This window comes from Debaryomyces hansenii (assembly GCF_000006445.2).
Source record: "Debaryomyces hansenii CBS767 chromosome G complete sequence".
In the NCBI taxonomy this organism is placed as follows: Eukaryota; Fungi; Ascomycota; class Pichiomycetes; order Serinales; family Debaryomycetaceae; genus Debaryomyces; species Debaryomyces hansenii.
The window spans coordinates 1005763-1028852 of NC_006049.2; the positions used below are offsets into that span (position 1 = coordinate 1005763).

Consider the following 23090-nt stretch of genomic DNA (forward strand, 5'->3'; position numbering starts at 1 on the left):
AATAAAAGATATAGAGATGGTAGATATTCCAAGAATGGAGGACTATGAGGTCTTCCCAAATACAGGGTTTTTGCCCTCGGAGTTTCCTTTAGTTAAGTTACCACAAGAATATTATCAGCCATGGGAAATATTAGTAAATAACTTGCCATCATTAATATTGACTAAAAAAATAAGGTGGCACATAGACACAAATTTACCTATATTATCTACAGATAAACTCAAAGACATTCCAGAGTATAGAAGAGCTTATCAAGTGTTAGGATTCTTAGCGCACGCTTATATATGGGGAACTGACAAACCAACTAACAAGCTTCCGGAACAGATTGCCAAGCCTTTACTTGAAGTATCAGAATATTTGAGATTGCCACCTATAGCGACATACGCTGGATTATGTTTATGGAATTTCAAGCAAATAATGCCTAGTGATAAAGAAGGCGAAAAATGGGACTTGGATAATTTGACAACGATAAACACCTTTACCGGATCCATAGATGAAAGTTGGTTTTATTTGGTCAGTGTTTACTTTGAGTACAAGGGATCGTTTGCCATAAAGGCCGGTTTGGATGCCCTCGGCCATGCGCGTGATGGAGATACTAAGAAGTTAACGGAGAGCTTACAAAGTATGGCCCAAGCCATAGACAGCTTAGGGTCAGTGTTGATGAGAATGGAAGAGATGTGCGATCCACATGTATTCTATTTTAGAATAAGGCCTTATTTAGCAGGGTGGAAGAACATGGGTGACGTAGGTTTAGACAAAGATGGAGTGATTTATGGAAGTGAAACCAAACCAAGATCATACGCTGGAGGTTCGAACGCACAGTCGTCATTAATTCAATTTTTCGATATTTTATTGGGAATTAAGCATTATCCGACCGGCGGAAGACCAGTTCCACATGCAACAACAGCACCAAAGGATGGTGAAAACAATTTCATGAATGAGATGCGTTCCTACATGCCTGGTGGCCATCAAGATTTTTTGATGAAGATTCAAGAAATAACAAATATCAGAGAATACGTTCTAGGCAGGTATGATTCTAACCCAGAATTAACCTTAAGTTACGATGCATGCTTGGCGATGTTGAAGCTGTTCAGAGATAAACATATTCAAATTGTCACCAGATACATAGTTTTGCAATCAAAGCAGGCATCTAAAATGGGTTCTACTTCCACTTTAAGGTCCGGTTTGGCAAAATCCAAGAGCAAAAGTGGAGAAGAAAGAGGTACTGGTGGAACCGCGTTATTGCCATTCTTAAAGCAATGCAGAGATGAAACTGGTGATCCTGCTGCTGGTAGTTGGGGTAAAAGAATCCTTAGTGATGGTGTGATGAGATTAAAGTATTCAAAATCGAATGGTATAAATGAGGATTAAGCTTTAAATTATCTAGTTTAGGGATTGAGTAGTTAGCTTTATTTTTAGTTCTTCCGTGTAAATTGCACCTTATCCATATGACATAAACATATGTTTTACTTCAACCTATTTGTATGTGTTCGTAATGTCAAATTTTGAGTCACAAAAGAAAAAAAATTTCACGAATTTTCTATCTAGTTGTAGATACACCTTCCTAAACTCTCGTTTACCAGTTTATGTTTCAAAGGTTACTCACATCTATTCCACGAAACTGTAATATAAGAAAGATGTCCGACGCTCCAATTGTTGCGGCAACTAAAGCAGCAGCTACCGCTGTTTCAAATGCTAAACCACAATCTTCGAAGAAAGCTAGTAAGAAGTCTAAGAAGCAAGACCAATTTTTATTAAAGACTCCAAAAGGTACTAAAGATTGGGCTGATAAAGACATGGTTATCAGAGAGGCAATCTTCGGTACTTTAACTTCATTATTCAAGAGACACGGGGGTGTAACTATAGACACGCCGGTTTTCGAGTTAAGAGAGATTTTAACTGGAAAGTACGGTGAAGACTCGAAGTTAATATATAACTTAGAAGATCAAGGTGGTGAATTGACCTCATTGAGATATGATTTAACGGTTCCATTTGCAAGGTTTGTTGCCTGTAACAGTATTAGTAGTATCAAGAGATATCACATCGCTAAAGTCTATAGAAGAGATCAACCAGCCATGACTAAGGGTAGAATGAGAGAATTCTACCAATGTGATTTCGATGTGGCCGGTAACTTTGATACGATGGTCCCTGATTCAGAAATTTTATCTCTTTTGTGTGAAGGTTTAACAAACTTGGGTGTTAAGGATTTTAAAGTTAAATTGAATCATAGAAAAATTTTAGATGGTATCTTCCAAGCGTGTGGTGTTAAAGACGAGGATGTTAGAAAAATTTCTTCTGCTGTTGATAAGTTAGACAAATCTCCATGGGAAGCCGTAAAGAAAGAAATGGTCGTTGAAAAGGGCCAATCTGAAGAAGTTGCTGACAGGATTGGTGATTTTGTTAAGTTGAATGGTTCCATTAGAGACGTTTTACAAATCTTACAATCCAATGATTTATTGAAAGAAAATGAATCTGCTCAGAAGGGTATTGAAGAAATGAGTATCTTGGCAGACTATGTTGATGCTTTCGAAATTGCCAATTTTACCGTCTTTGATTTATCATTAGCCAGAGGTTTAGATTACTACACAGGTTTGATTTATGAAGCCGTTACATCTGCATCTGCACCACCAACTAATGCCAATGAATTAAAGGAAAAAGCTCAAAAAGAAAAGGCTGAAGTTGAAGATGCTTCTGAATACGTCGGTGTTGGTTCAATCGCTGCTGGTGGTCGTTACGATAATTTAGTAGGTATGTTTTCTAATGGTAAATCAATCCCTTGTGTTGGTATTTCCTTTGGTGTTGAAAGAATCTTCTCAATAATCAAAGCAAGAGCTTCCAAGGAATTGGAAAGAATTAGCTCTTCACAAACGCAAGTTTTTGTCATGGCTTTCGGTGGGGGTGAAGGCTGGAATGGTTTCTTAAAGGAAAGAATGGCTGTTACCAATAAATTATGGTCAGCGGGTATTAACACTGAATATTTATACAAGAGTAAAGCGAATATCCGTAAACAGTTTGATGCAGCAGAAAAGTCTGGTGCTCAAGTTGCTATAATTCTAGGAAAAGAAGAATATCCTCAAGGCCAATTGAGAATGAAGGTTTTAGGCCATGATAGCGATCAAGGTGAGATCATTAAAGTTGATGAGCTTGTTTCAGTTGTTCAAGACAAGTTATCTAGCTTAAATAAGGACGGTTTAGATGAAATTACCCGTTTGATTAAAGGTTTGTAAATGTAAATATTCTAATATAACGATATACATATATATTTATTCCTATTCAATTAACATCTAATTTGATTCCAACATTGTACCCATGCTTTTCTTTGCCGTTTCTTTTGACTCTATTCCACAAAGTATTTATATCACTAAAGCAAAACCACCAAATCACACCACACCAAGACTCAACCTGAGGCAATGGATCATAAAATTCAGCTGCAATCCTCCTTAATTCAGGTAATTTGGTCCAGGCGATGTATGGGAAATCATGATGTTCATTGTGATACCCAACATTCCAAGTTAACCTGTTCAAAGGACCGTAGTAAGAATATGTCTCTTCTGGTAATAATTCCTTACTGATATTAGCCGTAGCCTTTTCAGAATTTCCAGATCTTGGTGTGTTGTTTTCATTCAAAACATAGTGTTCGGCGATGAAATGGCCGGCGCATGGATGTAACGACCCAGCCAAAAACGAACTCATGATAAAATAACCAAGGGATCTTCCACCCCAATTATGAACCATGAGATAATCGACTAAAACCTGATAAGCAATGTTCAATAAGTGAATGTAGGTAAACTTGATCTGAGTGACAAACATTGGTCTTAACGCATAAAAAAGAATCTGGAATATAGCAAAAAATACTTTGCCTAATACATTTGAAAGAAAAATACCCTCAAACTTGGTTGGTAAATCAGCATCCAAGTATTCATCGCCTAAAAACTTGTGGTGTAATTGATGATATGGCTGAAACGAAGCTGAATATGGAATCCCGATTGGCATATTCGTGAAAATTGCAAACAATTTATTATGAAGTGGCTTCTTGAATAACAAATTATGGGATAATTCGTGAATAGCTAAGAATATTGCCTGGTTACACGTAGCACCGATCAAATATGCTAAAGCTATGAATTTGAAGCTAAAAAGCGATGTGTTTCTTAAGTAATAGGCAACTGAAAATTGTAATATTAATATTCCAAAAATATACCATTTAGTTTTAGGTTCGTACCCGGTTAATTTTCTGACCTCTGGATACTTTGCCAATATTTGTTTTCTTCTAGTAACATGTGGTTCTGATTCCTTCGTCCAGTAGAATTCGTTTAGTACTTCAATTGTAGAATCCGCTGGAGGAGTTTCGAACGTATATGTTTCATTGTTACTTCTGTGTGTTATTTCACCCATTTTGTTTGAAATAATTACTACCTTACAGTATTAAATCCACTATAACTAACTTTTTATGGCCTATTGGGAAATCGTTTAAGAAGAAAATTGCAGATCTTAAATGACACCATAAATATTTTCGTAGATCGAGATACTCGAAATTTCAAACACAGCCAAATTTGACACGACTAACTGATATAAATTTACGTTTTATACACTATTGCTATATTAATAGTCCTCTAAGACGATTATTATATTGGAATAATAAGCCTTAATATTATAGAGGAAATTTTACCGTGAAATTGATTTTATTCGAATTCTTTTAGTATAAAATGTTGTTCGAAGAGGTCTTTTTGCACCCGTTTATAGGTTTTACTAAAATTATACAAATTTATAGAGAAAATTAAGACTTGAATAAACATGCTTAAAAACCATATTTATATATGAACAGATGCAAGTGCTTACGCTACGTAGTTACCTAGCATTATAGTTGAATCGGTTTTTAGTTGGAGTGACAGATAAAATTTATTGTATGTACTGTTTTGTTGAGTCTATAAATAAACAATATATACACATACACATACTGGTAGCCCGAATAAGCTGTAACGTTATAAAATGCTAGATGATGAAACGAACCCTTGTGTCAAAAATATCAAGGAAATAGTAAAACCTCATAATAATTACTCGCTTAGGCTGACCTCGTTTTTCCAATATTATATCTCCATTGAAGACTTCACGAAGGATATGGAGGATTTCCGTAGCGATCAGATTTTTGCTCCGGGTGCTGCGGTGGAGGAGGACGCGGTTGCATATGTTGTGGTGGTCCCATGAACTGGTTATAAAACTGACCATATTGTGGATATACCTGTGCAGGTGCTGGAGACGCTGAGGCTGCCGGCATTGGTGATTGGGATGCACCCTGTAATGGTTGTTGTGGAAGCGATGGTGGTATTGAATGTAACATCAGCTGCGAAGACATTGGCATGAAACGGTCGTTTGCTCCACGATAGTAAGGTGTGCTGTTACCCGTTTGAGGTTGATTTGGGAATGGATTGAAATATTGTGGATAAGGCTGCTGGAACACTTGCGAATAATTCGGCGAAATATGTGTTCCTTGAGTCATTTGAGATGCCATTGGCATTCCACCATACATAGGATAATCATTAGGCGCAGATGAATTGGAGAAAGTAGAATTCAACGCGTTGAAGGATTGAGATGGAGTTCCGGAATTAACAACTTCATTACTACTTCCATTCTTCCAAATATTCGGTGTATTGGAATTTACACTCTTAGGTTCACTATTAGATGATTCAAGCACTAATGAGTCCACCATGTTCTGAAGCCCATTTTCCCTTTGTGGATCTTGAGTCAAAATGTCATCAGTACTTGAGTTGACCACAACGGTTTTATCATTAGGATTCTGCAACAAGCTATCCTGTAATTGAGAAGAATGGCTGAGAATAAAAGAATTGAGCTCTTGAAGAGTATTTGGAATTTGAATTCCTTCTTGCTCTTTTGTGTTTATATCATCAAAAGAATTCTCAACTTGAATGCTCTTCTTTTCTTTCTTGTTTTCTAACTTCGATGGAGTTTCATGCTCATTCCAAGCTTTTCCAGACCTATTTGCCTTAACCTTGGGTTCTTTCTTTTTCGTTTGAGTTTTGACATTAGACTTGCCGGTTTGATCAGAGGTTTTTGATTGGTCTTTGCCCTGAGAGTCTTTGACTTCTAGTTTAACTTCTAAATTTTCTGTAGTAGTATCGCTAATGACGAATTTACCTTCATTGTAATCAAATTCGATGCCATATGGATTGCTCTCAAGTAATTTTTTACTTAACAAAATCACAGATTTTAATCTTAAATTATTCTCATAATGAATAATTTCAATATCAAGAAATTCACTCTTTTCCATGTGAGAATTATTTTTCTTATCATCGCCTTTGTTGTCAATTAATTGTTTGTACAAATCATTGTCCAAGAATGATGGTACAAGAGTGGTTTTATCTATCAAACTTGAATAATCTCCGACAAGTAAGTTGATGTTATTTGACGCAAAGATATGATCGTCTTTGAAATCCTTGAGTTGAAACTTGATAATCAGAAAGTCTCTAAAGTAAACATCCTCCTTAAAATAATAATCTCTCACTGGCCTCGAATTCGACTTAATTAAATGAATTATTTTTTCCCGATTTATGTCTTGACTAAGTGAATCATTACCATATATATCAGAAGTCATTCCGTTTAATAGCGTAACTATGTTCACCATAAGGCTTTTTCTAGCTTGGAAATTTCTCAAAATAACTTTGTTTTCCTTAAACCAGTTAGATAATAACCTTAGAATAATTAGAACTACCCTTTTATTTTGATAGTCGAATTCCATGGAGACACATGATTCTAGAAGTTTATTTATATAACGAAATGTAAACTTAATAAATTGTTCTGATATTAACTTATCACTACCCCGTTCAAGTAGTTTATTGAACGACATTAACACCACTAGTTGCTTAACGTAGAGATTTAAATCTTCTTCTTCATATCTACGAATGTACTTGTCAAACGATTCGAATAATTTTTTGAAAAAGTCTCCTTCAATTTTTGAATGCTTAAAGTTTTTAGTGATCGTGTTATTAGACTGATGATAATACTCGGGAACATAATAATAACATATCAAGCAGATAAGAGTTATGTTTAATTCATCTATTTTCGACACAGAAATTTTGTTCTTCTTATTTGGATTATTGAAGGAAATTAAATGGTTAATGAACCAATCTTTTCGTAAAATTGTGTTCAAGTTGGTTAAACCTAATTTGTAATCGGGAAGTCTTGTAAACTGAGATCTTAAGAACCAATAGCAAGCATCATATTTGCTATCCATTAAATTGTAGATCATTCCAATATGATTATATGGCTCATTGAGTGCTGGTAAAAGTAATATACAAAACTTATAGAAATTCAATGCCTTCTCATACAATGGCTTCATTAGCGAAATCTTTTCCTTGCTTGACAGATTTGTCAAATGATAATACTTCCAAAAATTCTTAATTGATAAGCAAGGGTTAACATATGAGAGTTCCATAAATGATCTATGACGAGATATATCACCCAATGACAATAGACATCTGTGAATTAGGAATATTAAGTTTGCTTGCAAATTAGCGTTAAATGTTTTAATAGCATTATTGGGAATGACGAAACTGAAATGAGCTAAGAATGTATCTGGAATTAACGGGTTCTGGAAATGGGTTGAGAAATATTTCAATAGTGTAAAGTAGAATTGATAAACTTGCTTCATGAATTTATTAAAGTTATCATTGATTTTTCTGATTTCTACTGCCTTCAACGATTTGTCTTTCCCATTAGAATCAAGAACTTTCTTACTGAAGTCATTATAGTACGTAGCATGATGAAATTGAAAAAATTTAATGATTGGGTAGTGGAATTCGGTCCAGAGAATTTCAAATATCTTTATCGTTTTAAATTCTAGGTCAAGTTGATTATTTGGAACGTCGTTTTCCGACTGACTTTCATACGCCTTTAGGTTATCGTAATAATCGTTACAATCTGATAAAATCAAAGTCTGAAACTTTGATTGAAGTACATTATTGAATCCTAATAATAAGGATTGATCGATGAACTTCTTACTCAAAAATTCATTCAATTGGGTCTTATATGTTTGGATCTCTTCGATTGTAGACGGAGTAGCCATTGTACTATGCAATGCTTATCGGTGTTTACTGAAAAAATTTATATGTCTTGATCAATTTATCTCCTCCACCTGAATCTATAAAATCCTGGAAGTTATGCAAACTGTATGTGAATAGGGTACTAAAGATTAAAAACACAAAAAAACTATATCATTCTATTAAAGGAATGAACTTCATGTAGACAATTCTTATGATACTAGAACACTTCAAGGCGAACAAGTTAGTTAGAACAGATCATAATTTCTAAGATTGGCTGGGTCGAAAATTTTTTTTGTTACAAGCGCATACACGACCGTTTTGCTTTGATTATGATGGCAAAACTACTTCTATCCTCTTGAATATAAGTGGCGTCAGACGTATTCATAACACGAATAACTCTTCTGTAACAAGCCAACTCAGTCAAAACCATGACTCAGGACGAAGAACCATCTTTTAAAGTAAAGGTATACGTTTATGACCTTTCTCATGGATTAGCAGCCGTTTACGCCCCTCTGATACTTGGGATAAATATTGATGCCATTTACCATACATCAGTAGTTGTGTATGATAAGGAACATTACATCAACCAGGGAATTAATACCTCAACGCCTGGAACCACTAAATATGGCACTCCGAAAGAAGTTCTTGACATGGGCAAGACGTTTGTTACCCCAGATATCTTTGAAGATTTTCTTGATGAGTTACGGAACCACGAAGACCTCAAATATAATTCTGTTAAGTACGACTTGTTTGATAACAACTGTAATCATTTCACAGACGTGTTACTTGATTTTTTGGTCGGCAAAAACCTCGAGGATCGTATTTTGAAGCTTCCACAGCAGGTATTGAACTCTCCAAACGGCCATATCTTACGACAAATGATCGGCTCGTACCAGCCTTAGCTATGAGTCGAGTTAGAGACGCTATTGAGTGTAAATTCTGTACTATAATTTATTATGGAGAAGAAAAGGTTAACCGCAGACTCATAATTTTAATGTGGCAGCCAAACCTCAATATAGGAATCCTTGTGTTTCATAGATGTTGTAAAAAAGAAGATACGTTTTTTTCTTACTTATAAACAATTATATATGCCAGCTTAGTAAAAGACAGGTATAATGGATAAACCTACTACAGTATGTTGTCGTTGCATCGAAAAGGAAGAAATTCGGGATACTAACCACGTAGAATCAATATGTGAATATGAATACATCGCAGATGAACTCGCTGATAGATTCGTCTATCATGTCAAATGAATCAAGCCAGCAATCAATGCTTACTGAGAATCCACTGGTTAAGTTCTGGCAGACGAATAACTATAAAAATTCGATTACTAGTCCCATTCATCTCCAGAGCCCAACTAATTTTCAAACGGGGACGTTTCAGACCCAGCCTGCCAATGTTGAACCAATTAGTAACAATAACTCGATGAATGTGAATGCACCAAGCTACGTTCCTTACAATTACAACAACAACAATTACCAGCACTATGATAAGTACTACAATAATCAGAGTTGTGAACTTTATGATAGGTCGTCGTTGCAGAATTTTGCAATCAATACCAATAAAAAGGACAAGGTGCAAGAGGAACTCGAGAGAACAAAGGTTGATTTAGTGATCAAGAACCAACTAATTAAGAATCTTTCAGACCAATTGAATTCACTCAATAAGTTGAAGAATGTGAAACATAGTACTGGCAACAGTTTCAAGGTTCCTCAGAATTATTACGACCTATTTAAGGATTTGACTAGGACCTTGAAAGACAAGACTGTTGAGCTTGAGGAAACAAAGGAAAGGTTGGAATCGATTGTTGTAGCATTATCTATGAACAACCATCGTTCGTTGCTGGTTAATGGCGAGTTTGACGAACAGGAATTGGCGCATAAGATTATCAATAAGCTCTCATTATTGCAAAATGAAAATGAGAATTTGTTGAAGATGATTAGCTCGAGTAATAAGCTGAGTCTAATAATTGAATTGGGACTCTTGAAAAATGAAAATTGCCAACTTAAAGAAAAATTGAAGAATTTTGAAAAGTAACAATAAACAGAGGACTCGTTTTTGCTACATAATTTAATATATGTTTTACTAATTGTCATTTTATTGTCTATGTGTGAGCATTATCTTACTATCTCTAATGTCATCTTTGCAGCAGGTCTGTTGAACTCTTTTTATTAACTCTTTTTGCTCCCTTTTTTTTTACAAAAAATAAAAATATACCACCTTCAACTCTTACATGCATCGTCTCACCAACCATCTTCACACTATCTACCGTTGGTGGTCAGTTAGAGTAGAGTTTCTAGTTAAGTAGCTGCTAAAAATCTGGTGATGTTTTTTACACGACCTAAGTAAATGAAAAATTATAAAGAGGAAAACACGTCCGCTCATTATAAACAACTGAGAGTCTAGCATAAGCGGTACATATATATACGAAGGAAGATGACTTATACTTCACCAGCAGTTGTCATAGACAATGGATCTCATACTACGAAAGCTGGGTTCGCCCTGGATGATTTACCATCATTGGTATTCAATTCAAACTATGTGGTAGATTCAAATTCCAAAGTTCAGGTTGGAGACAAACAAGTAGATGAAAGCCCAGAGAGCGATATAATGACATTCATGGAAAATGGATTAATCTATAACTTTGATAGTATAGTTCACAACTGGCAATATGTCTATGATAATATCGATAACAATAATGCAATAAATGCTAAGGAATTTCCATTAATGTTAACAGAACAGCCGTGGAATACATCTAAAAATAAATTAGCTACGACCCAGATAGCATTCGAGACTTTAGAAGTGCCTATCTTTTCACTTGTTAAGACTCCTTTGTCACAATTATATCACATGGGAAGATCGACCGGTCTTGTCGTAGATATTGGATCTTCAGTCGCCAGCGTAACGCCAATATTGGACGGTATCATTCAATCAAAATCCTCGTTCCATTCTAAATATGCTGGAGATTTTGCAAATTTACATGCATTAAGGTTTTTGGAATCCAATGTTTCTATTGATAACTTGATACCTATGAAGTTCCAATCTACCAGAATGTCACAATCATTTAAGGATTATCAAATAAGTTATAATATATTACAAGATTTCAAGAGCTCTATGCTCAATGTTTGTGAGATTCCAGCCGGACAATCAACGAATGCATTAAACCCAAAAAATTACCAATTACCTAATAAGAGTCATATCGGAATCAGTAGGGAACAAATTAATTTATTAGAGAATTTATTTCAACCAGGGTTTTCCCCATTACTGAACTTGGCCATACCTGAAGTTAACTTTAACAAACCCGCAACCAATGGTTTATCGAGCTTGGTATTATTAGCTTTAAAGAATTTAGAAAGTTCTTTTATTCCAAACAATGAACCAATGAACACAACAAATGTTAACTCCCGTTATACAAAATTCAACGAAATATTGAGAGAGTTGTTATCAAATATTTTAATTACAGGTGGTTCTTCATTAACTACTGGATTATCTCAGAGAGTGATAAATGACATTTATAAGTCGGCTCATCAATTCTTTCCAAATTACATTTTTACGCAACCTGGTAGATTAGTATTAGGAACGCTAGGTAATTATCAACAGAATGATATCAACGAGGTTTGGGATAAAAAATTTGGTTCGTGGTTGGGTGCATGCAATTTGGCCAGTATGTTAAATGATAATGATAATCAAGAATCAAACGGTATCAACATTGCTTTAGACAATTGGTTTGTTACGAAGAGTGATTATGAAGAATTAGGTGAAGATTTAATTTTAGAAAAGTTTAAATAGTGTATTTAAACAGTAATTGTATACTTATGTTAGATTAATAAATTCTTATATTATTAAATATTTATATTTACAGGAGATCTTATTCTATCCAAGAGACGTATTTGTTATCATATTTTGACGCTTCACCATGATGATCTAAAATGGATTGAACTTTCAATTCGACTCCTAACTTATTACTTGTGGATTGCTTGAAGTACTTTGTTACTTCAGTTGGAGTTGGTAAGTACGATCTACCAGATCCATCATTACCAGTTATGTAACTTTTAACTTGGTTACCATTTGGCAAACCCATGTTATAAGGATAAGATTTATAGTTAATACCGAATAACTTTTCAATTAATGGTTCGTTCAATTTAGTAGAATGAATTGATTTGCTGAGCGCCTTCTGAACAAATTCAGAAGAAATACCACTTGGTTGTTTATTCAGATTCCATTCCGGGTATGCTGGTTCCTTAATCTTGTCGATCAACTTGTGAGAAACACCCTTGACAAAATCATTTTCTTCAGGCTTAATATTGACCAAATTGGTAGCAGTAATCATTTCCAATTCAAATTGTTGGCGAATAGAGTTTTCGGCACCACGGTTCAATAACTCAAAGGCGACTTTTAAGGAGGTTGGCGATTTCAATAATAAAGTCTTATAAGTCTTTTGAGCAAATTCGGAACCATCTTTTTCCAAGTAACTCAATACCTCTTCAATTGAAGGTTGAGAAAATGCATTCTTGATTAATTTTAATTGTTCAGTGGTAAATGGGTATTTATAGTCTTCTGGCAACTTGTTTTCGGTAAATTCTTCAATAGCCTGGTTCACTTGCGCGTAATATTCCTTGTTGTTATTCAATATGGATGCGTGGTTGTCTTCAGGCTTGTTGTCATTCACGCTTGGAGGTTGCAAGTTGGACAATCTGTTGACTAATGAATCAATTCTGTCAGATGGAACGTAATGAGTAGCAAAACCCAACATATAGCAGTCTAAACCACTCAACACCTGTCCGGTCAACGCAAGATAGTAACCAATTTTATCATCCAATCTTGGCAAGAAAAAAGTAGTCCCCACATCCGGGAACAACCCAATATCGGTCTCTGGCATCGCCAACTTAGTCCTCTCGGTGGAAACTCGGAAAGGTGCGTGAACTGACAATCCTACTCCTCCCCCCATCGTAATTCCGTCCATCAACGCCACATACGGCTTAGGATACGTCGATATCAAGTAATTCAAATTGTATTCCCGTTGGAAGAAATCAGACGCATACGCTGCATTGCCCGCCTTGATCTGTTTGGCACATTCTGTCACATCTCCCCCAGCACACAAGCCTTTCGCCAACGTCGAGTTCAAAATAATCACATTGTTCACACTCGACTTCGAATATTCCAATAATCTAGGCATAATCTTGCTTACCATCGAAGTGTTCAATGAATTCAATTTTTTAGGTCTGTTCAACGTCACAAGTCTGGCCATGTTTTTGTTCGAAAATAAAACATCATCCTCCGCATATCCAATAATATTGGAACCAGTTGAATAGTTAGATGTCATCTTAGTTAATTGAGTATTAAATTTATTATTTGAAATTACCTTTTTCAAATTAGCTTTCAACATTCTTTCAAAATTTTATATCCCCTTTTCCTGAATTTCGTTCCTTCTTATATACTGGTTCGTTTACAGCAATTGTGTAACTCAAACGTATTCGGGTATGATTCCTGTGATCCTTCAAAAACTTTTTCTCCTCAAAAAAGACGAAATATGACACAAAAGCGGATAGTGGATGAATTCCGAGAGGAACAACCGGAATAGGATTTCCGAGACATATTCAAGTCACGAGTAGCCTTACAGACGGGGCCTCCATAGACCCTCGAAAGTATAATGGGAGGCCCCCATGCCCTATTATTCACTCCATACTTATGGTCCAAGGTCCGACAGCATCACAATAGGCTGTACTGAGCGATTAGGTTGCATTCATGACGCAGGTCGGATGGCTCCGGCTGATCAGAGGGCTTTGGGAGCTGGTAATGGTAGAATTGGCCCGTTTGATAAGATGCAAGCATTATCAAGTGGCCATTGTTGTTAGTATTAGCAAAACCAATGGCCACTTTGTTTTTGGACTGGTGGAGATTGAACAATTGGGGAGGGGTGTATTCTGGTAGCTTGACGTAGGCGAAGGCCCTTCTGGGGGGCTCCCAGATGAGGTTTTCGAAGTAGTTTTTGTAGGGTAAGTTCCTGACGATAGTCTGGGTGTAGGGGTTGTTCATGAACCTGGACGAGCCCTCGACCTTTTTCTTTAGGACACCGAAATACGACGACTTGGCCAGGTCTTTTTGGTCGGGGGCCGATGCGTCGGGGGTCTTGGAGATGAGCAAGTTGGCCAAGTTCTGGTTGAGGTCCTCCGACGACCTGTCTTCGTCGTCGGGGTCGCTCTCGTTAGCGGGGTCCTCTTCATACTCGAAGCTTTCATGCGGTTGCTTCAGGAGCCTGAAGAAATGAATTGTGTTGGACTCGGATCCGCATCCCAATATCAGGTTGTCGAGACTGAAACTCAAGCAATTGACCTTGGCTATGTTGTGGCCCCGTCTCAAGTTAATTATCTGCGAAATATTGAACGGCTTAGATACGTCCTCGTCATCCGATGACTCTAAGTGACAGACTCTTATAATGGTCCCTTTTGAAGATGCGGTGGCTATCTTCTTGTTATCGTTGGAAATTGTGATTTTGGCGAGAGATGAATCGTGGGCCTTGTAGATCAACCTGGGCTTGAGCTTAATGGTATCATATATCAATACCCACCCATTCGAGTCCTTCTGTAAGTCTTCTAGAGTAATGATGTCTTTATCAATCTTGTTCTCTGTAAATTCAATGAGTGGCTTGAGAGACGTAAGAATATTTGAATCGCTAGCCCTCGTCACATTTACACCATTTTCGGTATTGAATAAGTCCGTTTGATCCGTTATATTTGAAATTGGTAACACAAGCAATGACTTGTCCTCTGCCCCGAGGTCTCCAACGAATAGCTTCTGGTGGGTTTCCTCCTCACTGTCCTTAGAGGAAAACGAACTGATTTCCAAGACTTTAATTAACCTCACACAGCTCAAATCATAGATGTATATCTGTCCACTCTCTAATATAACACAGAGACGCTTCCTATTCAATTTAACATCTATTATATGCGACGGGAAGGTCAATTCACATATCTTCATATTTTGCTTCAAATTATATATTTTTAATAGCCTGTTCCCCACAGATTCATTCTGGGGAATGATAATAGTAAGTGAAGTTGAAAACAACATTTTCAAATACAGCGTCGGAGAATCTTCTCCTATCTTATTGTATTCATTACCATTGCCTTTGTCAATAATAATTTCTTTGTCATTATCATTTGGCTTATCGCCTTTTGTACCCGATGAACCTTGATAAGAAGAATAGAATTCTCCAAATGGATCACAATTGAATATCTTGTGATACTTCGTGGTGGATACCGAAACACACGAGTAATCCTGATTGAATGTTAAGTTATTAATGATTACCATTGTTGTCCTTAAACCGTTTGTTCTTTATCAATTTAGTTATATGCTTATTAAATGACTTTTTTATTTAATCGCGTAGTGGGATTTTATCCACTAAAACCTATACTAGAATCTAATAAATGAAGTTACTATCTAATTCATTAAATATATTGGATATATATATATGGCCAAAGCGTATATCTACTCGTCAACTTCTTCTAATACAACTTTACGTTTAGTTGGGGCGTTTTCTGCTGGCTTGACACCAGTAGCAGCTCCAGAGCTTTCTGTCTCAGGCTTTGATGCCGACTTACTAGACTTGCCCTTCTTGGATTTTTTTGGTTCGTCCCATCCGTACAATGGTTGGAAACTTTCGAGAACACCGCAATCTTCGAATAAATTAGGATACAACCAAAATGCTCTTGGCAAGACAAGCAATGTAATTATGTAAATGATCAATCTAATGATGGCAATCAAAAAAAATAAACCTAACAAGCCTAGTAATCCCATAGACAAGTACCATACGCCAATCTTCATAAAGTTAGGCCATAATGGGAATAAAATAATAGTAAATATACCCACAAGCAATAAAATACTGTATAGTAAAATGAATGGGTTTGGCTTATTATAGGTCCAAACAAAATACGCATTTGGCTCTATATTGGCCTTGGTCGATTGTTTTAATGTTGGCTTGGTCTTATTTGGCTTCCAGCTCTTATTTGCTTGCTTAATTTCATTATAATGTAACTTTTCTACTGGAATAACAAATTGACTTTGAATTAATGTAATAAACACTTTTGCAGCTTCTTGTTCGTCAGCAATTGGAATCAATCCATTCTTATGATTTGCTTGTTTAGTCTTATAGTCGTCACTTAATAACGCTCTGGCTAATCTCTTATATCTGAAAAATTCCACATCTTCAGAGTTATTCAACAAACCTGTTCTTTGCTTCAAAATTTTATTATCCTTCAAATAATTAGCTATATTTATAGCCACTTGAGACCTTTGATTCGAAGTGGTGATTGGAACTTCCGCCATATTTATTGATTTAGCTTAATTGCTATACTGAAGTAAATCATTTGAAACCAGCTTATACGTGTTCAACGATTTTTTCAGGTAAATATCGAGGGAGTGCGCCATTCAAAAAACTACTTATCTATTACTATATATCTATAAAATACTCTATTTCTTCTTTTTATGCAAGAATTTGGTGTTTAGCTTCATACTATGGGGGGACTTAATTGGAGTGTGTTGCATAGTTGAATTAGGTGAGCCTGGTGTAGGTGTATGGGGTTGAGGTGAGGCAGAAAGCGAATGAGATGGGGAAACACGACGAGATTTTGGCAAATTCAAAGATAAAAATGATTTACTCGTCATCGGAGAGCTCGTCTTTCTACTATGTATTGAGTTGTTATTAATCGGAATTGGAATTGATGTTGTAGAAAATGGCGTGATCTTGTTATCATCATCGTATGTAGGTGCCAATTCATTTTGATCATCGTCATAATCATCAATTGCTTGAGTATACGAAGGTACTTTTGATAAAGACATAACATCAAAAGTAGGCGACTTCATTGGCGATGATACTCTGCTTTCTATTTCCTTCGGAATATCGAAATAACTGGTGATATTCACCATTGAACCGGGCAAGGAGTTCAATGGTGTAGAATTATTGCTTTGCATTCTCAACTGTTCAAGCGGACTTTGAGGCGATGAAATATCAAAAATCTTATCAAACACATGTTGTTGATACATCGGAGGCGCATTATCCGTTATATCCAATTCGTTACTGTCGATTTCATCGTCGTCGTCGTTGTCAGCAGATAATACTTCGGGACTATGTGGAGTCGAATTGACAGCAGAGTCGTTCCTTACCTTTTTGAACAAAATATCCTGCTTCTCGTCGTGTGCAGTAAGATATCCCTGTGTCGAAATTTCGTATTTTCTACCCACTGGATAACCAGTGTTAGGACTTAGATAAATACAGACCGGTAAATTTGCTCTTAGTTCGCTGACATGCCCATCTTGGTTCTTCAATTGAACTGCTATTCTTAATCTATGTTTAACCTGGATAATGTTATTCTTTAAATCACAGGTTTGCGTAAGCTCTTTTAAGGACGACGGAACTTTGAAAGTCGATTTGACATCCCATCTATCGGCCGACAATGAATTTGAATCCGGTATTGACATCGTTTGCTTACCTATAAGTTCTTCAAAGTCTCCAGATACACCATGGGAATGAGCAGTATGAGAACGTTGGACAATAACGCCACTCATACCTTTCAATTTTAGTCCTTTCGCAATAGGAATAACCATTAATTTGACAGTAATGGTCGATCCAATTGCAATACCTTTTCTTTTGAGACCAACACTATATTGAGCCTTATTAGGCCAATTGTTATCAATATCGATACTATCTGACAAGTTCATATTATCTGGATGCAATGTTCTCTGGATTCTAATATGTTTGGCAGTATGGATCGATTTTTCGAAACGGCCTCTTTCAATAATACACTCTAACTTATACAAGAGACTACAGCATTTTAAACCCTCTATAGTCTCGGGCGTGTTAGCTGGTAAGTAGCATTTGAATGGTAACCGATAGTTACCTTGTGGCAATAAGTAGTCATTGTTAGACGTCGTCTTGTACTGCTTGAAAGGGGTTCCATCAACACCACTTTTGGGCAATTTTACCAACGAGCCTGACAGGTTAATTTTGTTTAATGAAGGCTGAGACTTAGTTCTGAAATATGTCGGTCTTTCAAGCGAGTTGGAACCACTACCATCGGCTTCCTGAACATCGGTGAACGATGCAGACAGCGTCAGTCTATGGCCTCCATGACTCTTAGGATGAGTTTTCTTTATGGCATCGTGAAGTTTATGCATCTTGACAAATTTATCGCCATAATTACCAAATTTGATTTCTCCTTCTTCGTTAGTCAACAAGTTGCCCCATTCAACCTTCAATACGCATAGCTTATCATAAACTTGATCTGATATCATTCCGCTTGGCATCCTCTCAAAAAACTCCACGTTAAACTCCCCCGTAAGATTTAGCTTTATCTTTTTAACATTCATGTCATGTGGCACTGATAACTTGACGCTACCTTCAAAAGGTATTGGATCACATTCACTTTCATTGCCTTTAACCAATATCAAATCTTTATGTGGTGAATGTAATTTGATATCAAATAGTGCAATATTTAGATTATTATGCTTAAACATGCTTAATCAAATATTAAACTGATTAAAATGAAACACTATTATGTAAAGCTATCAGATTTAAGGTTCATATATAATTGCTATATTTCAAGCGATCGTTCGTCTAATTTTTTAATAATAGGTGAGATAAGGATACAGAAAAAATATCAGAGAACAATATGCTTTGACTACCAACGGGTAAGCTTATATTGCTCAATATTACCTTCAAATCTATCTTTAAGGTTACCTTGACGAATTTCAGCGTAAGGAGATAAAATTTTATAGCGTCTAAATTATGTTTGCGTTTTCTTCGCTGAGATGTAGAGATGGAAATTTCAGGTCTTAACAATAATGCATATTTAAGCCGATCTATCTATTACTCTATTTATCTATTTATTAAATTATTTCTATATATTTATTAATTTAGAGGGTCTAGGAGGCGATTAATTCATCAAACTTAGCAAAGAATTCTTCAACTAATTGGACACACCAGAATTTTCCAGAAGATTGAACATAACCTAAATGTCCACCTAAATCAGTTTCCACCATACAAAGGTGAGGGTTATTTTCAACTTCCATCCATGGTAATCTTACACCAACGGCCGGGTCATCCGTAGAGTTCAAGATTAATGTAGGTGTGTGAATCTTCAGGATTCTATTAACTGGAGAAGCGTCTCTATAATATTCAAAAGGATTGCTGTATCCAATAGTGTGACAGGTGTACACAGAGTCAAATTGCCAGGTCTTAGTTTGCTTCATACCTCTCTTTAAGTTCTCTTCATTGAATAATTCCGGATTATGGTGGTTTAACTCAGTAAAGTTATTCTTCACCAACTTATTCAAAAACGAGGTTAAAGCAGGATTAAAAAGATAGCTACCGGACCATGATTTTTCAATGTGGTAGGCACTGTCGATCAAATCCCATGGACAACCGACCAAACAGGCAGCGGTTATCATGGTATCATCCTTTATTTCAGCTAAGTAATTGGCCAAAATAGCAGCTCCAAATGAAAACCCGACGGTGTAAATAGGTCTATTAGGATTTCTTTTCTTTAATTCAACCAAAACTTCGTGAATATCACCGGTTGATAATGCAGTAAACAATTTTCCGTTGGTGATTTTAGTACGACAACATCCTCTAGAATTAATAACTAAAGTATCCCATTTATTTTCATTCTTGCCAGTACTCAAGTATTCTGCTAAGTTACGAATCAATGGTTCGTGAGAACCACCTGCTAAACCATGCAAGACAACACAAATTGGTTTCGTAGATTGTGAACCTTCACTAGGGCTATTAACCTGTTCTAATTCTTCATTGGAAAAATATCTAGATCTAGGATGCAATTTTGGCCATCCCTCTGGTAAGGTCTTATCGTGAAGTGCCTTGAATTCTTCAGTATTTTCTGGTTGCGGGATTACATGATCAATGGAACAAACACCTCCATCTTCATATGTGAAAATCTCCCTACCATAATATACTTGGAACTTATGAGATAAGTTAGCGGACGAATAGTATAATGTTTGTAATAATCCATTAAATAAAAGTGGGTTCAACCATAATTTTTCTTTCTCATCGATAATTGGCAATTCGTCTTTGATAAAATCTGCGTATTTGATTGTTTTTTCACCATTCCTTAAAGGCAAATCGATAGATTTATCACTGTTAGATTGATGTATTTTAACATTACTTCTAAAGCCCCAAGGAAAAACCATTGTGTAGATACGTAAATTAATCTGAATGTAAAAATATAGGCGATGCCTGACTTATATAGAAAAAATCGACTTGCCGAGGTTAAATGTCGGGATTTGAATTTCTATTAGAATCTAAAATTAACTATGTAAGTATATTCATTCTACTCAGATTAACAAGATTTTGATCCTTCTTTCTTAGTTGCTTCCTTGATAGCAGATTTCGATTTATTCGACGAAGTACTATTTTCAAGATGTCCTCTATCGTCTAAAGAAACCGACCCTGCACTTTCAAATAATGAAACTACGCCTGACAATAAGCCCAAAGTTTCTAAAACTTCAGATGGTTCTGTTAAGTGTGATGTAGCAATAGTTTGCTTCGAGGCAGGTCCTACTGCAACAGGATAAACACCATGAGATCCATATTGGTTCGTTGGGTGATCCTTCAGGCTCCATTCTGCTTCAATATCCTTCAAAGATTTAAACATATCTTCGTCAGTAAAATCGTCCCCAAGACATAAAATAAAGTCCGGTAATTCATCAACTGGGACATCTTTATTATAATTAGTCACCACATGAGGTATTTGCTTAGCACCATGAGGATTTAGCACTAATCTCTTAACAATTTCACCTTTGTTGACAAAATTTGGTCTAACTTCAATATTTGCTTTGCCTGGCATAACTTCAACATCATACTCAGTAGCAACTGTTTCCTTCAAGAACTTTAAACACTTCTCAGCTTGATACTTACCGAGTTCTGGATCAGATCTACGGTAATGCCAAGTTAATGCGACCTTTTTCTGTTCGGTATTTGAACCAGGTGTCTTCTCAGTATATTCTTTGAAGACTTCTTTAACTTTAGTCTGCCATGACATGTCGAAAGATGCAGACAAATTAGACCATTCTGTAGAGCCAATGTCTTTAAGGAAACAACCATGTTCAGCTGATAGACCAATATTCTTAGATCCTAACCATTTATCTAAGAACGCCTGATCTCTACCAGAGATAACCCAAACTTGATTTTTAGGATCAGATGATAAAATATCCAATACAGCATTCAATCTGGATGAAGGAATAGCTGCTGCTGGATCTTTAACAATTGGTGTTAAAGTCCCATCATAGTCAAATAAGAATAATCTTCTATGAGAATTCTCATAATTATTCAATAACAAGGGTCTATTCAAAGCAGGGGTATAATGCGTTTGATGCGTATTGTTAACATGATCAATTAAATGAGTTATGAAATTTGAGGTCCAATTCTGAATTGTGTTTGATGTAACTTGCTTATACAACCTTTCTTCTAATGCCCTCTTCTTATCTTTAGACATATAGAAACAATCGTTCATCGTTTTTGCAATTCCAACTGAATCCCATGGGTTTACCAAAATGGCTTCACTCAAGACAGAGGCAGTACCTGTAAATTCCGATAAAATCAATGGAGAATAATTTTCTTTTTGGCATAACACGAATTCTAAGGAAGTCGTATTCATACCGTCTCTAACTGATGTGATAAGAGCCAAGTCGGCAACCCTTAATAAGGCTAAATATTCATCCTTGTTGATCCTCTTCTGATAGTGCAAAATTGGTGTAGAGTTTAAATCACCATATTCACTATTGATATGATGAACTAACTCTGTCACCTTTTGCTCAACCTTCGCTGAATGAGAATATCCAGGACTTGAAACTTGAATTAATACAACCTTATCTCTCCATTCAGGATACATTTGCAAAAACATTTCAAATGCTTGCAATTTTTGTACCACACCTCTGACAGTATCTAAACGATCTCTACCTACAATGATCTTCTTATCGGCATAAATTTCCCCTAATGCACGAACTTTCTGTTCAATACCAGAGTCAGAAGAAAACGCATCATATTCAATCTTTTTGGTATCAATACCAATAGGCAATGTTTCCAAAGATATAGCCGAACCATACGCCATAAGTTTATCCTTAGAAATTTCACATCCTAATAATCTCGTGCAGCATGACGAAAAATGTCTTTGAAATGCCTCTGATTGAAATGCAATCTTATCGGCACCCAACATACCATCTAATAAATGTGACCTTTTTGAAAGGCATCTAAAGTATTCTGAGGATGGAAATGGAGCATGCATGAACAAACCAATTATAGCATTCGGAATCTCCATTCTTAACAACTGTGGAAGTAATAACAAATAGTAATCATGTATCCATATAACATCACCTGGCTTGTAAATCGATATGATCTTCTGGCAGTACGCTTCATTAAATTTGACGTAATCATGCCATGAACTTGCTTCGTCTTTACCATCCGAAGGTTCCCCTTGGATGTAGTGGAAAACAGGCCATAAGACGTTTTCCGCATAATTCCTCCACCTTTCTTGATCTCTCCTTAGTAACCAGACTGGATGTATATGGGCAGACTTATTAGCGTCCCTGATTTTTCCTTCCAACGATGTCTTATCCTCTTTGTTTAAATATAACGGATCATCCGTTATATTTTCATTGATAATACTCTTAGAATTCGATGACTTATTTATTAATTCTCCGGTCCATCCAACTAAATGGCTTTCCCAGTCTGTCTGCTGTGCCAAAAAAAATTGGGACGAATAAAGGGCAGAATTTCCTCTCACAGGTTCTACGTCCCAATTATCGTTCCCTGATTTATTAGTCTTCTTAACTATTTGCGTAGGTAACAGCGTCATGACATTAATGATTCTACCACTCAACTTTAGCTTATCATTATTGGCATAATCCTTTGGGGATACCGTTTTACCATCGGATGGAAATGCTGACATGTTCTCAATTTCATTCAAAGCGTTGGTCATCTTGATAGGATTAATCCGAGTAATTAACTTTGATAATCGTTCAATAATTATAGC

At 36.1% G+C, this 23090-nt stretch overlaps 13 protein-coding genes across 13 annotated transcripts; 5 read left to right on the forward strand and 8 right to left on the reverse strand. All coding sequences in view use genetic code 12, as the record gives it.

Moving 5' to 3' along the window:
* Positions 1–16: 16 nt before the first annotated feature.
* DEHA2G12188g (DEHA2G12188p) lies at positions 17–1369 on the forward strand (the record flags this gene model as incomplete). Its single annotated transcript, XM_462061.1, has 1 exon — positions 17–1369. One exon carries the CDS (start codon positions 17–19, stop codon positions 1367–1369), a length of 1353 nt encoding a protein of 450 aa, XP_462061.2.
* Positions 1370–1584: 215 nt separating this feature from the next.
* DEHA2G12210g (DEHA2G12210p) lies at positions 1585–3225 on the forward strand (the record flags this gene model as incomplete). Its single annotated transcript, XM_462062.1, has 1 exon — positions 1585–3225. The coding sequence occupies one exon, from the start codon at positions 1585–1587 to the stop codon at positions 3223–3225; it is 1641 nt and encodes a 546-aa protein (XP_462062.1).
* A 46-nt stretch (positions 3226–3271) lies between these two features.
* On the reverse strand, positions 3272–4390 carry DEHA2G12232g (DEHA2G12232p; the record flags this gene model as incomplete). The annotated part of the gene is made up of 1 exon (XM_462063.1): positions 3272–4390. The coding sequence occupies one exon, from the start codon at positions 4388–4390 to the stop codon at positions 3272–3274; it is 1119 nt and encodes a 372-aa protein (XP_462063.1).
* Positions 4391–5102: 712 nt separating this feature from the next.
* Positions 5103–8075, reverse strand: DEHA2G12254g (DEHA2G12254p; the record flags this gene model as incomplete). Its single annotated transcript, XM_462065.1, has 1 exon — positions 5103–8075. One exon carries the CDS (start codon positions 8073–8075, stop codon positions 5103–5105), a length of 2973 nt encoding a protein of 990 aa, XP_462065.2.
* Positions 8076–8480: 405 nt separating this feature from the next.
* Positions 8481–8954, forward strand: DEHA2G12276g (DEHA2G12276p; the record flags this gene model as incomplete). Its single annotated transcript, XM_462066.1, has 1 exon — positions 8481–8954. One exon carries the CDS (start codon positions 8481–8483, stop codon positions 8952–8954), a length of 474 nt encoding a protein of 157 aa, XP_462066.2.
* A 298-nt stretch (positions 8955–9252) lies between these two features.
* DEHA2G12298g (DEHA2G12298p) lies at positions 9253–10089 on the forward strand (the record flags this gene model as incomplete). The annotated part of the gene is made up of 1 exon (XM_462067.1): positions 9253–10089. One exon carries the CDS (start codon positions 9253–9255, stop codon positions 10087–10089), a length of 837 nt encoding a protein of 278 aa, XP_462067.2.
* A 399-nt stretch (positions 10090–10488) lies between these two features.
* Positions 10489–11841, forward strand: DEHA2G12320g (DEHA2G12320p; the record flags this gene model as incomplete). The annotated part of the gene is made up of 1 exon (XM_462068.1): positions 10489–11841. The coding sequence occupies one exon, from the start codon at positions 10489–10491 to the stop codon at positions 11839–11841; it is 1353 nt and encodes a 450-aa protein (XP_462068.2).
* Positions 11842–11920: 79 nt separating this feature from the next.
* On the reverse strand, positions 11921–13438 carry DEHA2G12342g (DEHA2G12342p; the record flags this gene model as incomplete). Its single annotated transcript, XM_462069.1, has 1 exon — positions 11921–13438. One exon carries the CDS (start codon positions 13436–13438, stop codon positions 11921–11923), a length of 1518 nt encoding a protein of 505 aa, XP_462069.2.
* Positions 13439–13761: 323 nt separating this feature from the next.
* On the reverse strand, positions 13762–15360 carry DEHA2G12364g (DEHA2G12364p; the record flags this gene model as incomplete). Its single annotated transcript, XM_462070.1, has 1 exon — positions 13762–15360. The coding sequence occupies one exon, from the start codon at positions 15358–15360 to the stop codon at positions 13762–13764; it is 1599 nt and encodes a 532-aa protein (XP_462070.2).
* Positions 15361–15537: 177 nt separating this feature from the next.
* On the reverse strand, positions 15538–16374 carry DEHA2G12386g (DEHA2G12386p; the record flags this gene model as incomplete). The annotated part of the gene is made up of 1 exon (XM_462072.1): positions 15538–16374. One exon carries the CDS (start codon positions 16372–16374, stop codon positions 15538–15540), a length of 837 nt encoding a protein of 278 aa, XP_462072.1.
* A 144-nt stretch (positions 16375–16518) lies between these two features.
* DEHA2G12408g (DEHA2G12408p) lies at positions 16519–18561 on the reverse strand (the record flags this gene model as incomplete). Its single annotated transcript, XM_462073.1, has 1 exon — positions 16519–18561. One exon carries the CDS (start codon positions 18559–18561, stop codon positions 16519–16521), a length of 2043 nt encoding a protein of 680 aa, XP_462073.2.
* Positions 18562–18969: 408 nt separating this feature from the next.
* DEHA2G12430g (DEHA2G12430p) lies at positions 18970–20250 on the reverse strand (the record flags this gene model as incomplete). Its single annotated transcript, XM_462074.1, has 1 exon — positions 18970–20250. One exon carries the CDS (start codon positions 20248–20250, stop codon positions 18970–18972), a length of 1281 nt encoding a protein of 426 aa, XP_462074.2.
* A 149-nt stretch (positions 20251–20399) lies between these two features.
* DEHA2G12452g (DEHA2G12452p) lies at positions 20400–23036 on the reverse strand (the record flags this gene model as incomplete). Its single annotated transcript, XM_462075.1, has 1 exon — positions 20400–23036. One exon carries the CDS (start codon positions 23034–23036, stop codon positions 20400–20402), a length of 2637 nt encoding a protein of 878 aa, XP_462075.2.
* Between the last annotated feature and the right edge of the window lie 54 nt (positions 23037–23090).